The 14,981-nt window shown below is 57.2% G+C and overlaps 2 protein-coding genes across 5 annotated transcripts in view; one reads left to right on the top strand and one right to left on the bottom strand.

The window, feature by feature from the left end:
- The window catches only part of UBE2O (ubiquitin conjugating enzyme E2 O), a 62,683-nt gene extending 55,207 nt beyond the window's left edge, over window positions 1–7,476 (top strand). For both annotated transcript variants that reach the window (XM_016194591.2, XM_007537682.3), the window contains exons 13-18: window positions 238–327; window positions 1,324–2,020; window positions 2,271–2,407; window positions 4,733–4,936; window positions 5,028–5,085; window positions 5,236–7,476. In XM_016194591.2, the coding sequence (XP_016050077.1) occupies window positions 238–327; window positions 1,324–2,020; window positions 2,271–2,407; window positions 4,733–4,936; window positions 5,028–5,085; window positions 5,236–5,906 (1,857 nt within the window). In that variant the 3' untranslated portion in view covers window positions 5,907–7,476. The remainder of the gene's footprint in view (window positions 1–237; window positions 328–1,323; window positions 2,021–2,270; window positions 2,408–4,732; window positions 4,937–5,027; window positions 5,086–5,235) is intronic.
- Window positions 7,477–8,454: 978 nt separating this feature from the next.
- On the bottom strand, window positions 8,455–12,178 carry SPHK1 (sphingosine kinase 1). 3 transcript variants are annotated; one of them, XM_060202812.1, is made up of 6 exons: window positions 12,017–12,178; window positions 10,658–10,855; window positions 10,198–10,395; window positions 10,031–10,125; window positions 9,839–9,954; window positions 8,455–9,556 (listed from the first exon to the last, which is right to left on the bottom strand). In XM_060202812.1, exons 2-6 carry the CDS (start codon window positions 10,665–10,667, stop codon window positions 8,788–8,790), a joined length of 1,188 nt encoding a protein of 395 aa, XP_060058795.1. In that variant the 5' UTR covers window positions 10,668–10,855; window positions 12,017–12,178; the 3' UTR covers window positions 8,455–8,787. The 3 variants fall into 3 exon arrangements, with proteins under 3 accessions (XP_060058795.1, XP_060058794.1, XP_016050075.2); XM_060202811.1 differs by lacking the exon at window positions 12,017–12,178 and having other exon boundaries at window positions 10,658–11,932; XM_016194589.2 differs by lacking the exon at window positions 12,017–12,178 and having other exon boundaries at window positions 10,198–10,350; window positions 10,658–11,921.
- Between the last annotated feature and the right edge of the window lie 2,803 nt (window positions 12,179–14,981).

Raw genomic sequence — 14,981 nt, 5'->3', positions numbered from 1 at the left:
GCCAGGGAGCCTAGGGGGAGCAGAAAGGCTAACTGCCAGGTGGAGAAAGGTGAGCCTGGAGGACATGGGTCATCCAGGTCCCACACTTATTACTGTGGCTACTGACTAGTTTGTTTGCTTTGCTTTGTTTCCCCTTCCCTTATGGCCTCACTCTTGCCACCCTTTGGAGGTGCTCTGGCCTATCCCCCTCACCCCCCAGAAAACTGCACCCCTGACCACGTCCCTCTTGCCCTGCAGCCATCAGTGGGCCAGGTGGCTCGTGTGGATATCAGCAGCAAGGTAGAGGTGGTGTGGGCTGACAACTCCAAGACCATCATCCTGCCCCAGGTAAGACACTCAGGGCCAGCGTAGCTCAGCTTGCAACTGGCAACTAAGATGGGTCAGTGGCGAGTCTCCTGTCTATTCAGGGAACAGTATGATGGCCTCTGGGCTCTTTCTGCAAGAGATTTCTCTCTTGAGTAGTAAAATGGACTCAAGGAAAGCTCGAGAAGAAGGGCCAGTATTATAGACAAAGTCCATGGTACAGGAATAGGGAGGACAGAGGGGCAGCCTACAGCTGTCTGGAGTCCCCCCCATCTGGAAGGCCCCTTCCACTGTCAGATGCTTACAGACTTCCCCAAACGATTGGGTTTTCAAGACCCCATCTCATCGTGCTAGAAAGGGTCCTTTATTGCACCTTAAAGGAGCCCAGGCCTCTCCTGTTTGTGCACTTGCTCGTTTTTTCACCTGAGCGTGGCACGGGTTGAACCTAGAACTTTGGTGCCTCAGGCGTCCAAGTCTTTTGCATAATCATTATGCTATCTTATCTTCCCAATCCTCTCATCATTTCTAGAAACATTTTCACAGCCAGAGAGGAAAGGTGGGGAGCCGGCCCAAGAGCTACTCTCACCACCATTCCTTTATCCCTGTTTGAGCCAGTGTGCATGACCCAGCACCCCTCTCCTGGGACCAACATGGTTGGGTTGAAGGAATAGCCCCCTAAACCAGGCAGCCACCCCAGAGAGAGGACAGGATGTAACAACTGGCCAGCTCTCCCTCTCCTTCCCTTCTTGTCACATGCTCCCAGCTCCCAGTGCAGTTTCTCAAAGGCTACTGACCTGAGTCCTCAGGCTAGAGCTGGCTTTTCCTCTGAGGGCAGCTGTAGGCCTAGTACACAGAGGAGGAAAGGAGGCTGGGTCTTTGGTTCTGCTTGTGGGGATGAGGCGGGTGCCTCCCAATTGCCTAGGGGCCACCTAGCTTAGAACAGCACTAGGAAGGCCTCATTATTTCTAGTAATTAACCCAGCTCTCCTCTGAACTGCCCACCCCATCTGTCTGCCCCCAGCACCTATACAACATCGAGTCTGAGATTGAGGAGTCAGACTATGACTCTGTAGAAGGCAGCACCAGTGGGGCGTCTTCAGACGAATGGGAAGATGACAGCGACAGCTGGGAGACGGACAATGGGCTGGTTGAAGATGAGCACCCCAAGATAGAGGAGCCTCCCATTCTGCCCATTGAGCAGCCAGTGGCCCCTGAGGAGAACAAAGGGGTTCTGATCAGCGAAGAGGCTGCCACAGCTGCCATTCAGGGGGCGGTGGCTATGGCTGCGCCCATGGCTGGACTGATGGAGAAAGCTGGCAAGGACGGACCTCCCAAAAGCTTCCGTGAACTGAAAGAGGCCATCAAGATCCTGGAGAGCCTCAAGAACATGACTGTGGAGCAGCTGCTAACAGGCTCTCCTACCTCCCCCACGGTGGAACCTGAGAAGCCGACTCGGGAGAAGAAGTTTCTGGATGACATTAAGAAACTGCAGGAAAACCTCAAGAAGACCCTGGACAACGTGGCGATTGCAGAGGAAGAGAAGATGGAGGCCGTGCCAGACACAGAGCGCAAGGAGGACAAGCCTGAGGCGCAGTCACCTGCGAAGGCTGAGTGGCCCAGTGAGACCCCTGTGCTCTGCCAGCAGTGTGGCGGCAAGCCCGGTGTCACCTTCACCAGTGCCAAGGGAGAGGTCTTCTCAGTGCTGGAGTTCGCACCCTGTGAGTTGGTTGTTGGTCTTAGCAGAGCTGGTGGCTGGGCAGCTGGCCTTCTCTGAGCACCCCCACCTGCTGCCACCTGGGGTGTGGGAGAGCGGGACACTCCCCAGGTGTGCTGACCAATTCTGGTACCAGACAGGTCAGGTGGGTGGGTGGGAAGCACGTGGCTTATTTACCTGCCTGGGGAGCACACCTGCAGCGGTGATTCATGGGCCTGTTTTTTAGAGACTAACTGTTCTCTGTCTCTACCCAGCAAATCACTCTTTTAAGAAAATTGAGTTCCAGCCTCCAGAAGCCAAGAAGTTCTTCAGCACAGTGCGGAAGGAGATGGCCCTGCTGGCTACCTCACTGCCTGATGGCATCATGGTCAAGACTTTCGAGGATAGAATGGCAAGTGGCCTGGCATGGGCTTGGTGTGGGTAGGTGCCGTGTGGTGTGGGCTGCCAGTCTTAAGACCCCGGACTGCAGAGCTGAGCAGTTTTTAAGGGGACCCACACCCTTTGCCCCAGGCAGCAGGGTCAGTAGGATGAGGACTGGCAGCAGAGTCCCACATGAATCTAGCCCAGGTATTCCTTCCTTTTTGAGGTGAGCTTAAAATGTTGTTGTTACGTGATTCTCCATAAAATGAAAACATGACACACAGAGTGAACGTTGCCTTGACCCCCCCCGCCCCCCCATCTCTAGAAGGCACCATTTTAAGAGGTTGGTGGGTCTCCCGGGTGACCTCTGCTTCTGTTTTTGCTTTCTCTGACATCACCATCAAGGCCTACTGCTTTGTGTTGTGAATAGGATGTCATTGTATACATCAGCTATAATCTGCTTCATTCACTTAACAGTAAGTGTTTTTGACTAGCCCATCTTGATTCATACTGATGTAGTTTGTTCCTTTCTAGCTACAGAATGGTTCTCCCTTACATGAACACGGCACTCCATTTTCCACTCTGCTCTTTTTAGCCTGTTTGAGTTGAGTCACAGCTTCTGGGTTAGCATGAGTGCTAGATTGTTCTAGTAATGGACAAGTCCATTCCACCTTCCACTGCACGTAGAAACCCCTTACTGGCCCGCTTATGTGCCCTGCTCTGTGTGATTGAGTTCAGAGCAGACTGAGGCTCCAGCCCAGCCCTGGAGAGGCACTGTGCAGTTGGGCACATGGTGGGCCAAGGCCACGAGGCAGCCATAAAAACTGGTGCAGGTTCTTGATACTTCTGAATCCTCTTAGTTGATGGTAACACTACTGTTGAAAATGCCAACCTGCCTCAGCTCTGCTGGGGAGAAGGGGTGGTGGTGGTGGTGGTGTCTGGTTACATCATTGCTGGGTCATGTTATCTTGTGGCTCACGGGATGGCACTGATAAGAACAGGCACAGGAGGATCTGTCACTCCAATTAGACTTTGCTCCCAACATCTTTCCACGTCATCATTCACCCCATCCATGCTTTCTCCAGGGAGGACACCCTCTTCATGATATACACAGTCTAGGGTGTCTGAAGGCTTAATGACCCAGCTTCTTTTACTGGTCTCCCAACATTTTCCCCTGGGATTCAAATCCTCTTGTCCCCTGCCCCCTGATTCCGTAAAGACAAGTACAACGTTACCATCTTTTATCTTCTGATGGATTATAGTGGTTGCTTACTCTGTTGAGTGTGGGGGGAGGGGTCAAGGCAGGCTTTTTTTGTTTTGTTTTCCTGGGGCACGTGTGCATGCGTGTCTATGTGGTGGTGATGGTTTTTTTAATTATCTTTATTGGACAGAGACAGAAATCGAGAGGGAAGGGGAAGATAGAGAGGAAGAGAAACACCTGCAGCCCTGCTTTACCACTCGTGAAGCTTGTCCCCTACAGGTGGGGACCAGGGCCTTGAACCTGGGTCCTTGCATATTGTAACATGTGTGCTCAGCCAGGTGCGCCGCCGGCCCAGGGCAGCTATTCTGAAGAAAACAAACAAAATGTAAAGGTAGAAGATGTCTTCTGCATGCTCAGGAGGTGATGCAGTGCTATAGCACAGAATTTGCCTGGTTCTGGGTTTCTTCTCTGGCATCTCATTTATCTGAGTATTGCTCTGGTTATTGTTCTAAGTTTTCTTTTTTTCTTTTTTTTCTTTTTTTCTTTGATAGGCCAGAGATATTGGAAGGGGAAGAGGGGAAGATACGGAGAGAGAAAGATAGACACCTGCAGGCCTGCTTCACTACTTGTGAAGCATCCCCCTTGCAGGTGGGAAGCTGGGGTTCAAACCAGGATCCTTGTGTGAGTGCTTGCACTTCGCACTGTGTGTGCGTAACTTATTGTGCCACCTTGCTTGCTCCCCCCCTTTGTTTATTTATTTCCCCCCCTTTTTTTTAAAGAAAGAAAAGTCCATTTATGCCAGGAGGTAAAAGATGCCAAGTAGGTCTGCAGAGTCGCTCACATTTAACTTTTCTTTTTTTAAAAAAAATCTTTTATCTTTTAAGATTTCATTTACTTATTCTTGAGAAAGGAGGAGAGAGAAAGAACCAGACATCATACTGGTACATGTGCTGCTGGGGATCAAACTTAGGACCTCATGTTTGAGAATCCAGTGCTTTATCCACTATACCAACTCCTGGACCACCATTTAACTTTTCTGTGACTGGTACTGTCTAGAGTCCAGGGGTGCTGCTCCTTTATGGTGCCCTGGAAAAGAGCAAACTATGGTACAGAAACCCACCAAGCTCAGCCTCCCTCCCTCCTTCCTTCCTCCAGGACCTCTTCTCTGCCTTGATCAAGGGCCCCACTCGTACCCCTTATGAGGACGGCCTCTACCTGTTTGACATCCAGCTCCCCAACATCTACCCAGCTGTGCCCCCCCACTTTTGCTACCTCTCCCAGTGTAGTGGCCGCCTGAACCCCAACCTCTATGACAACGGGAAGGTGTGTGTCAGCCTCCTGGGTACCTGGATTGGCAAGGTGAGTAGGGTGCCCGCAGCCAGTTGGGAAGGTGGAGAACGTTCAGGGACCAGTGTCTGGGACAGAATTGATGGGGCCGTGTGTCTTGCAGGGGACAGAGAGGTGGACAAGTAAATCCAGCCTTCTCCAGGTGCTCATCTCCATCCAAGGTATGGTGAGATGGGGGTTACATGGTGGTGATGGGAGAGGCTGCTGGTGCATAGCAACTCTGGGCCTGATTTCTGCCCAGACCTTCCTGTCCCAGCCTACTGCTTATGGAGCGAGCTCAGGCCTCCCCTGATGGGTTTCTCCCCCTGCAGGTCTTATCCTGGTGAATGAACCATACTACAATGAAGCTGGCTTTGACAGCGACCGGGGCCTGCAAGAGGGCTATGAGAACAGTCGCTGCTACAACGAGATGGCGCTGATTCGAGTAGTGCAGTCCATGACCCAGTTAGTGCGGAGACCCCCAGAGGTCTTTGAGCAGGAGATCCGACAGCACTTCAGCTCCGGCGGCTGGCGGCTAGTGAACCGCATCGAGTCTTGGCTAGAAACCCATGCCCTGCTCGAGAGGGCCCAGGCGCTGCCCAATGGGATCCCCAAGGACAGCAGCTCACCAGAACCCACTGCTTCGGCCGAGCTCTCGGACTACAGCCGAGAAGAAGCTGAGGATGGAGGGCTGGCTCCTGGAGAGGCCTCCCAGGGCTCGGACTCGGAAGGCGGTGCCCAGGGCCCAGCCTCTGCCAGCAGGGACCCCACAGACCAGACTTCAGAAGTAGCTCCTGACGCCTCAATGCCACCCAGTGTCAAACCAAAGAAGCGGAGAAAGAGCTACAGGAGCTTCCTGCCAGAGAAGAGTGGCTACCCCGACATCGGCTTCCCCCTCTTCCCGCTTTCTAAGGGTTTCATCAAGAGCATCCGGGGTGTTCTGATGCAGTTCCGGGCGGCTCTGATAGAGGCCGGCATGCCCGAGAGCACAGAGGACAAGTAGCCGCCAGCCCTGGAGGAAGGAGCGTCACTGTGGGAGAGGCCTGCCACTGCCCGCCACTCCCTTGCCCTGGACCCCCCCCTCCTCCCACCCCTACTCCCCTCTTCTTCCCAAGGTGAGTTTGATGCTGAAGATGTTCCTCGAGATGTTGCCATATCTGTTCTGAAGCAGTCTTTCGACAGGCGAGTCCCCTGTGGCAAAGAGAACAAGCCCTATTGCTGATGTCCCACCGGCCACTGCAGACTGAATGGCAGCACTTCCTCCCTTGCTGTCTCCATCTCAGGCCGGAAGAGTTTTCCTGGGGACTGCGTGTGGGTGGCCCAGCAGCAGATGAGTGGTGTGCCTTGCATGAGTGTGGGTTTCTGCGGCAGTCCCACTGGTCCCTTTCAGCTCCTTCAGTTTCACAGTAGCTTCCCTGTGTCCCAAACCCTCCTGCTGCCACCGCCACCAGACCCTGCCTCTCCCCTGGCATCAACACTCTCCCCGAGGAGTTGTCGCCGGTACTGAAGACCCCTGCCTCGGCCCTGGCCCGGGTACACAGGACCTTCCTGTTGAACTTGCTCTCTAAGAGAAGCTGGGGCCAGGGTAGGTTACGGATGCTACCCAGGAGAGGCGGCAGCTCTCATGCTAACATGGAGTGAGGACCAAGCTGCGCTGGGAAGGAAACAGCTGGAGGTGCCTTGCTCTCCCGGCCCTGGACAGCTGGGACATCCACACTTGTGGCTTTTGAGCCCCGCCCACGTAAACTGGAGCTGGAGTCTGCTCAGCTCTGACCTTGGGGCCCAGGAAGTAGGAGCAGCAGCACAGACAGGGCTGGGTAAGTGCTCTTGCCCATCTCTGCCCCTCCCACAATCAAAAGCTAAGGCTGGGAGGTGGCCCATAGCCCACGGAACAGTGAGCCGACTCCTCTGCCCCCGACCCCCATCTCTCTCTCCTCCTCTGATGAGATCGAGGCCTCCTGTCAGCTCCGCGCTCACACACTGCAGGCACTATTGGGAGAGGCGGCAGCAGGGGCTCTTCCCACAGAGCAGCCCCAAGGTTTACAAGTTTTCTAGCTTTTGATAATGTGAAGCTCCAGGCTAAGAGGGTGCTGTTCAGCACATTGCAGCTATGTAATTTTTGGTGTATGTATGTAATATTTAAGGTTGAAAGAAAATAAATCTCAAAAAAAAAACAAAGATATTAACTCTTATTAGAAAAAAAAAGACAAAAAAAAAAGCCAAAGCATGATGCGTCTTGTCCGCCTTAAGCTGGCTCCACACCCATGCTGTGCCACCAGCCGTCACCACCCAGCAGGGCAGGTGGCAGCAGCAGGAAGACAGTGGGACACAACCTGGCCCTCGGAGCCCAGAGTCGGTATCTTGCTTGAGAAACACCCGGAGTGACTGTGGGGCTGTGCTTCCCAGCGTGTTGTCCATGTGGAGATGTGAATGCCTACTGCTTAAGATACCTGTATAAAGTGCTGTGCGATTAAACTTTTTTTTACTTGCATTTTTTTTTCTTGGTTTGGCTCATTACAATGTAAGAAGAAAAAAAGACACGGTGGCACCATTAAACCTGCCTCTGCCATTCATCTGGATTCTGTTGCCTTTCTTCTTCGTGTTTCTGGCAGCTCCCATGCCTTCAGCTCTAGCGAAGGAGTCTTCGGGGTTGGATACAAGGACCTTTGGGTTCAGTGGGCTGGTGCTGTGTGTCCAGCATCTAGGCAGGGCTGGGTTCCATTTCTCAAGGTTTCAGTCACCTCTGCCAGCAAACAGCTGTGGTCCCCAGGAGTGTATGACAGGCTTGGCCCTCCCAGATGCTGGTGAGCTTGACAGTGCAGTAGCTAACCCAAGCCTCAAACCAAAGTGCTTGCCCAGTTAGGGAGATTAGCACCCCCCCAACCCCCTTTTGACTGTTGTCTCACAAGGGTGAGGTGTAGCCCTGCAGTCCTCACTGGAGCCATGACATACTCCTTTAAAAAAGGAGACAGCGGGCTGGGCGGGAGCACAGCCGGTTAAGCGCACGTGGCGCAAAGCGCAGGGACCGGCCTAAGGATCCTGGTTCGAGCCCCCAAATCCCTATCTGCAGGGGAGTCGCTTCACATGCGGTGAAGCAGGTCTGCGGGTGTCTATCTTTCTCTCCCTCTCTCTTCCCCTCCTCTCCATTTCTCTGTCCTGTCCAACAATAACGACATCAATAACAACAATAATGAAAAAAAGAGACAGCTGCTTGCTTTTCTGACTTCTGCTGCTCCACGCCCATTTCCCACTGCCCCTTCCTTAGACCTGTCCCTCTTCGCTGACGCTTGCTGGCTCTGGGGCCCAGGATAAGACAGAAAGGCACTAAGCTTCTGTCCACTTGTGAGGTGAGGCTGTTTGGCCAAAGTTTCAGGCTGAAGGTCTCATTGGAGTGAAGCATCACCTCCTGCAAAAGACCCTATGCTCACCACCAAAATGGTCACTCCCAGAGGCCAGACATAGCAGTTGCCCAATCCGGGAGGCAGCATGGACATTGTTAGTGCTGGATTCTAGAACCCTCACAGAAGCAAGACCCACTCTGACCCTCATGATAAGTCCAGTAGTCTGGGAATGTCACTTTATTTGGATTTGACTCATGGAGTGGGGCTCCCAGAACAAAGGAATGGCTTCATAGGCCATAGGGCCCCAACCAGTTGGGCTAATGACCCCATGATCTTTGCTGAGCAGAGCTTGTCTTTAAAAGGTGTGGCTTTCCACCTTCCCACCAGTATGCAGAAGGCCTCTGCCTCTTGGTCCTCCCACAAGCTATAAACAAGCCCTCCAGTCCCGGGGTCAGAGGGTCCTGGGTGAAAATAGACTTGAGTATCAAGCTAAGGCACAGCGAGGCCCAGTTACAAGGGCTCTTCTAGTGGCATCTTCGGAGGCTACAGTCTGGGCAGGGGCTGTGACTCCAGAGAGGGCAAGGACTCTGTACCACCACTAACCACCCAAAGATAGTCTGGGTGCACCTGGCCCTGTACAGCCTCAGAAACTGCCATCTCCCCATCCACAGCAAACACACCCTTCCCATCCTGAGGTTCTAAGCGGAAGGCCACTACAGGCACATAGACCAGGTAGGGGCAGTCCAGCTCCATGTGCCTGCCCTTCTCCATGGCCAGGAAGAGACGCAGCAGCATGGCCCGAGAAATCCCTGCCCGCACGTAGAACAGGTGCATGGCACCAGCCATGCTGCCCATGGGCGCAGCAAACATCTCACTGCCCAGGTGCGAGTGCAACAGGGCCAGCACCAACACAAAGTCCTGCTCTGGCACCACAGTCCAGTGAGAGGGCACTGGCTCCTCCAGGGGCACCAGGTGGGCATCCACAAGGCCCTGGTGCTGCTGCTCCAGAGGCGAGCCGGTGGGCTTCTTGGAGGCCACCCCCACCGGGAGGTAGGCCAGTCGGCCCCGGTAGATGCGCAGGGCTGCCAGGCGCAGGAAGGTGCCCAGTGTGAAGCGCATCTCACCCAGACGGCGGTACTTCTCAGACTCGATGTCTACATCTGCGATGAAGCCCCACGCTAGGCTGAGCACCGAGAAGAGGCGGAGCCCCGAGGCCATCTGCAGTGACAGCAGGTTCATGGGTGCCAGCACTCTGCGGCACAGCAACAGCGTGCAGTTGGTCAGGAGGTCGTCGTTGGTCACCTGCTCGTAGCTGCAGAGGAAAAGGTCTGATGGAACAGGGCAGGGGTCCTCACCATCCCCTTCCTCCTCTCGGAGCTGGGGCAAGCCAAGCCACAGCACCTCCTCCCTGCCCCCGATCTCGTTCTCCCCAGGAACAATGACAGGTGGAGTGGTTAGAGGCAGTAGGAGAGTCAGTCGAGGCTCCTTAGAAGAAGGAAGTTGCCCAGGGGGACTTGGGAGAGAAAATCTGGCAGTAGGCCAGCACCAAAGGGATGACAGTAGATTAACACCCACTCCGGCCCCCGGCTCTCACCCAGCGTAGTGGTTCAAAGAAGCTGCCAATGCGTTGCCAGAACCGGCAGGGAGGCTACACAGGGGCTTCTTGATGGCAGTCTCCCAGTCAGGCCGATCCATGAGCCCATTTATCACCTGTTGGGGCACAGGGCCTCAGCCTGGGGAACACCCCTGCCCCACCACCCTCACAGCCTCCTGGCACAGGCCTCACCTCGTACATGAGCCCATCGCCAGACATGACCACCAGTGCATCCCAGCAGCCCAGCTCCTCTGCCCGAACCATCTCTCGGGCGTGGTTCTTCCGCTCTGCAGGGAGACGGGATAAGACAGGGAGGCGGGGGTGGGGACACCCCAGCACCCCCTTGGCCAGGCACTCACCAGTGAGCAACAGCTTGAAGGAAATATCGGCCTGGACCAGCTGGGGCTGCACCTGTTTCCAGAATAGCTGCAGGCCCTTTCCTTTGCCCCCTCGAGGGTTCAGCAGCACCAGCACAGTGCAGGGCCTGGGGAGCTGGCCTCCTGGGCCAGCCACTGCAGAAACAAAACCCCCAAATGCAGCGAGTCCCCAACCAGCCACTAGGAGGCCGAGGATCACAACAGCAGCACTAAAAACCCGCCCCTGAAATACCCAGGTAATTGACCCAGCAGAGCCGGGCCTGACTTGCTCAGCTCCAGAGAGAAGTAAGGAGCCCTTGGTACCTCCATTCTTGGCACGGGACACACCAGCAACTGACCTAGCCGGAAGTTTTTCACTCTAGTATCCCCAGCTGACTTTGCTATCCTTTTCGGGGAACCCTTACAGTGTCCCCCGAGCCTCCCTCCCTCCCTCCCCACTCACCTGAATCCATAACTTCAACTCGCGAGTCCGGCTCGCACGAGGTCCCCAGCGCGGTTGGGGCGCCGCCGGCGGCTCCTTCCTTCAGCCTCTTATCGGTGCTGCCCAGGCGGCCGCCGTGGTCCGAGCTGTGGGGCTCGCCCTCCCCGCCCGAAACCGGGGCCGCGGGGGCACCGGCGTCATTCCCTGGAGCTGCGGGATCTGAGAGAGAGAAGGCAGCGCTGCGGCCCACCGGGACGGGCCTTGAGCCAGGTGGGCGCCCATCTGGCCCGTCGGAGTCGGTGCAGGGAGCCAGGCACTTCGGCATCGCTGGAAGCCCTCGGGTGGGGGGCGGGGGGCTGGTTCTAGAGCCCCAAGTCAGGGGAACCCCGGAGGCCCGAGGTCTGGCTCCGCACTCCTCGGAGTAAAAGGTCTCTTCCTACGGGCATTCCTCTCTGGGGCCCCGGGTTCCGCCCCAGGATGAGTCAGAGCCCCGCGACTGTCGGTTGGGACAGCTCACACACCACCCCACGGGGGCAAGGGGGAGCTGCTGGTGGAAGGAGAGTCCAGTTAATTGCACGACAGAACTTGGGGCATCGTGGGGCGCTGGGTCTGGGACGAGCCACGCCTGATACCCGGAGCTCCGGAGCGGCCCGCGCCGCGCTCATGGCAGCAGCGCCCGAGCCCCGGAGCCACGACCCGAGGGAGCGCCAGCGCGAGTGTGGCGGGCGGCCCTACCCAGTCGGTCCGGCTCGCCGGCGAGGCGCCGCCTCGGATCCCCAAAGCGGCCGAAGGTAGAGCGCAGCTCCTCCCCGGCTCGGCCCCAAGTCCGCCGCACCGCTGCAGCTCCCGCCGCCTCGCGACCTCGCTCCCTCCGGCCTCAAACTTTTCTCTCAACTTGGCCGCGGGACACCAGCAGCTCTGCGAGGCCGCGGAGCCCCGGCGGCCGGGCTGACCACGCCCCGCGCCCGCCCCCCGGCCCCGCGCCCCGGCGCGCTCCGTGCCCACGTCCCGCGGCTAGAGCCCGCACACCGGCCGGCCGGAGCAGACGCCCAGCTGCCAGAAGGCGGCGCCACGGCCCGGTGGGAGGAGGCGAAGGCCCGCGGAGGGGAGCAGAGGCCCGGCCAGGCGCGCCGCAGCCCCGGGCGCCCCGACTCCGAGCTGCCCGCTCGAGACTCAGCTCCCCCCGCCCGCCCGGAACTTGAGGTCCCGGCCCCGCCGGGGGCCACCTTTTCGGGGGGCGTCGCTCTCTTCCTGCTCGTTCCACTCCAGATGTTTAGCTTCCTGATTGCGCTTCCACCACCCAGGCAGCTGGGGCGGGGAGGGGAGCTGGTGATGAACCTCAAAAGTTAGATCCCCTCCGTGGACACCATCGAGACTCACCTGGGTCAGAAAGCTGCCCCGCAGCCAGCGGTGCCCCCGCGAGGAGCCCGGCGGTGCAGACTGTCCGAGGGGTCCGGGCGGGGGGCGGAGAGCCCAGCTCGGCGCTCGCCCGGGAGCTTCCACTTCAGCGGAGGCCAAAGGGCACACGGGTGTCAGTGTGGGGGTGTGACATAGGTCTCGGGCCGGGAGAGGGGTGCTGTTCTTGAAGACCAGGAGGAAGGAGTCGCCGAGGCCCACTGGGGGGCCGACCCGGGCAGCGTCAAAGTTAGGAACCGCCGGCCCCTGCAGGCAGGCGCGCTCGCGAGGAGGCCCAGGCCGCGGCTGCAGGGCGCCCGTCCCGCCCCACACACCTCCCGCGCCCGGCGCCCCAGAAAGTCAGGTCGGGGCGGCGCCCTCAACTCGGGCACGCCTCCGCGGTCTCGTCTCTTCCGGAGAACCGCGAAGCCCGGCCCCGTTTCCCAGCACTTGGGGGTGGGGGAGAGCTGGAGGGGCGGGCTGCGACGAGCGCCCCTGGGCCCTGGGGTGGTGCGCGCGCCCCGTGGCCCCCCAGCGTCCCCGGCCGGGTCCCCAGGGTCCCGAGCGCGTCCCAGGAAGGTGGCTCAGCTGCCCCGCGCTGGGCGGCTAACTCGCAGCAACTCGGGGCGCGGGGACTGAGCGCGCGCGGTGCCCCCCGCACCCGAGAAGCCGGCGGGGGAGGGCCGGGCTGCAGCCGCAGTGCCGCGGCGGGTCACGCGGTGCGGGGACGCGAGTCGCGGCTCCGGGAGGGTGCCCGATGCGGGCTTGGGGGCTCCCGCCATCCCCTCGCCTTCTGCCAGGGATCGAGAACCTAGAAGACGCGGAACTCTGCTCCCCAAGATCTTGGCGGCGGATGGAGATGACTGCGGAGACCAGGGAGGCCCCCCCACCCCCAGCCCCACCCCCGCACATTTTTCTCCTCTTTGGACCTGGGAAGCTGCCGCCTTTAGCCTTAGAGTCTGTTGAGGGGAAACTGAGGCACAGGCTAGGGAATTCTTGGCCATGCACAAGAGATGAGAAAGCCCCACCGTCCGGAGTCCTAGGCTGGATCCTGGGGAGTCTTGGAGCCCGAGGGGCCCGGGTTGACTAGAAACCATTGGGCTGGGGGAGGTGGGTAGAGATGGAGGCTGCCTGCTGGGCTCTTGAACCCGCAATTGGGGGGCAACTTCCCTCCTGGCTCAGGCAGGCCCCATGGGAGGGAGGTGAAGAGCAAAATCCTCTGGCCCGGGTTCCAGAGCACACAAAGGCTCCTCTGTCCTCCCTGATGCATCACCCTCCTGCCCCACCCCCAGCTACACGGTCTCCACGTTGTACCCCCTCATTCTTATCGTTCACCTCCTTCGACCCTAGCTGCTGCAGCTCCAGGCGCCTCACCCCGGACTTCATCTCATTTTAGAAACTCACCCGTCTGCATCCCTGACACAGGAGAGGAATGAGAAAGAGCAAGATGCCTTTGTCCCTTTGGACAAGCTGGGGACCCAAACCCGATGTCCAGACCACCAAACCCTTCCCAGTGGAGCAGGGACGCAAACCCAAGCGTCCTGGGCCCCAGCCTGAGAGACACAGCTGTGCCAGATTTCAGGTCCTCTTTGTGACTCAGTGGCTCGCTTGCCATGAGCTGTCCCCAGGAGCCCAGTCTCTAAGAGGGTCTGAGGGGAGATCTGCCCCTAGAAAGAGGAAACATCGTCAGCACCCCTACAGTCTCACTTAGAGAGGCCACCAGGTTCCTGGCATCAACTTGATTGGGCCTCATGGCTGGAAGCTGACTGTCCCTGTCTCACAGTCAAAAGGGACTGTCTTCCATCTCCCACAGACACCCCCCCCCCCAACTCCTCCTGTAGGCAGTTCCCCTAAGGAGACACACCTGAGAACCCTTTCCATTTTCCCTTCTGTGAAGAAAGTAAGTGGGTATTCACAGGACCCAGCTTCTGGAAACTCAGAGCCACCAGGTGGCAAATGGATTGCTTTTATTACAAGCAGGAGAGCTTTACTGGACGGGTCAGTTCTCAAACCTGGGGCTCCCTGAACCTCAATTCTTTTCTGCCTGAGGCTGTAAAGGAAGGGGAGAGGGATTTGGGGCCCTTGGTGCTAGATAGGCATGAGGTCCAGAGTTCAGCCCGCAGCATCATATGTGCCAGAGTAACGCTCTGGTTCTCTCTCCTCTCTCATTAATGAAATTAATCTTGGGGCCAGGCATTGGTACAACCAGTAGAGCACGCATCACCATGCACAAGGACTCCAGCTCAAACCTCTCCTTCCTTCTCCCACCACCCCATTCCCACTTGCTTTAAGAGTTGTGGAGCAGTACTGCAGATATCTCTCTTCCTGTCCCTCCCCCATATTTATTTCTGTTCCTTATCCAATAAAAGGAAAGGAAGAAATGGCTGCTGGGAGTGTGGACCTCATGTAGGTACTGAGCACCAGAGATAACCCTGATAAGAAAACAAACAAGCAAATGAGAAATGCATCTTTAAAAAAGGGGAGGGAAGTGGTCGGGGAGATGGCGCAGTGGATAAAGCATTGAATTCTCAACTATGAGGTCCTAAGTTCAATCCCCAGCAGCACATGTACCAGAGTGATGTCTGGTTCTTACTCTCTCTCCTCCTATCTTTCTCACGAATAAATAAATAAATTTTTCTAAAAGGGGGGGAAGGGGGGACACTGCAGCACAGCTGTTATGTGCACATGGCGCAAAGCACAAGGACTGGCACAAGGATCCCAGTTCAAGCCCCTGGCTCCCCACCTGCGGGGGGGGGGGTCACTTCACAAGCAGTGAAGCAGATCTGCAAGTGTCTTTCTCTCCCCCTCTCTGTCTTCCCCTTCTCCATTTCTCTCTGTCCTATCCAACAATAATAACAAGGGCAACAAAATGGGGAAAATGGCCTCCTGGAGCAGTGGATTCGTAGTGCAAGCACTGAGCCCCAGCAATAACCCTGGAAGCAAAAAAAAG

Source organism: Erinaceus europaeus, chromosome 12, assembly GCF_950295315.1.
Source record: "Erinaceus europaeus chromosome 12, mEriEur2.1, whole genome shotgun sequence".
Classification (NCBI taxonomy): domain Eukaryota; kingdom Metazoa; phylum Chordata; class Mammalia; order Eulipotyphla; family Erinaceidae; genus Erinaceus; species Erinaceus europaeus.
The sequence above is the reverse complement of the archived record's forward strand: the minus strand, read 5'-3'. Positions and strand labels throughout refer to the sequence as shown.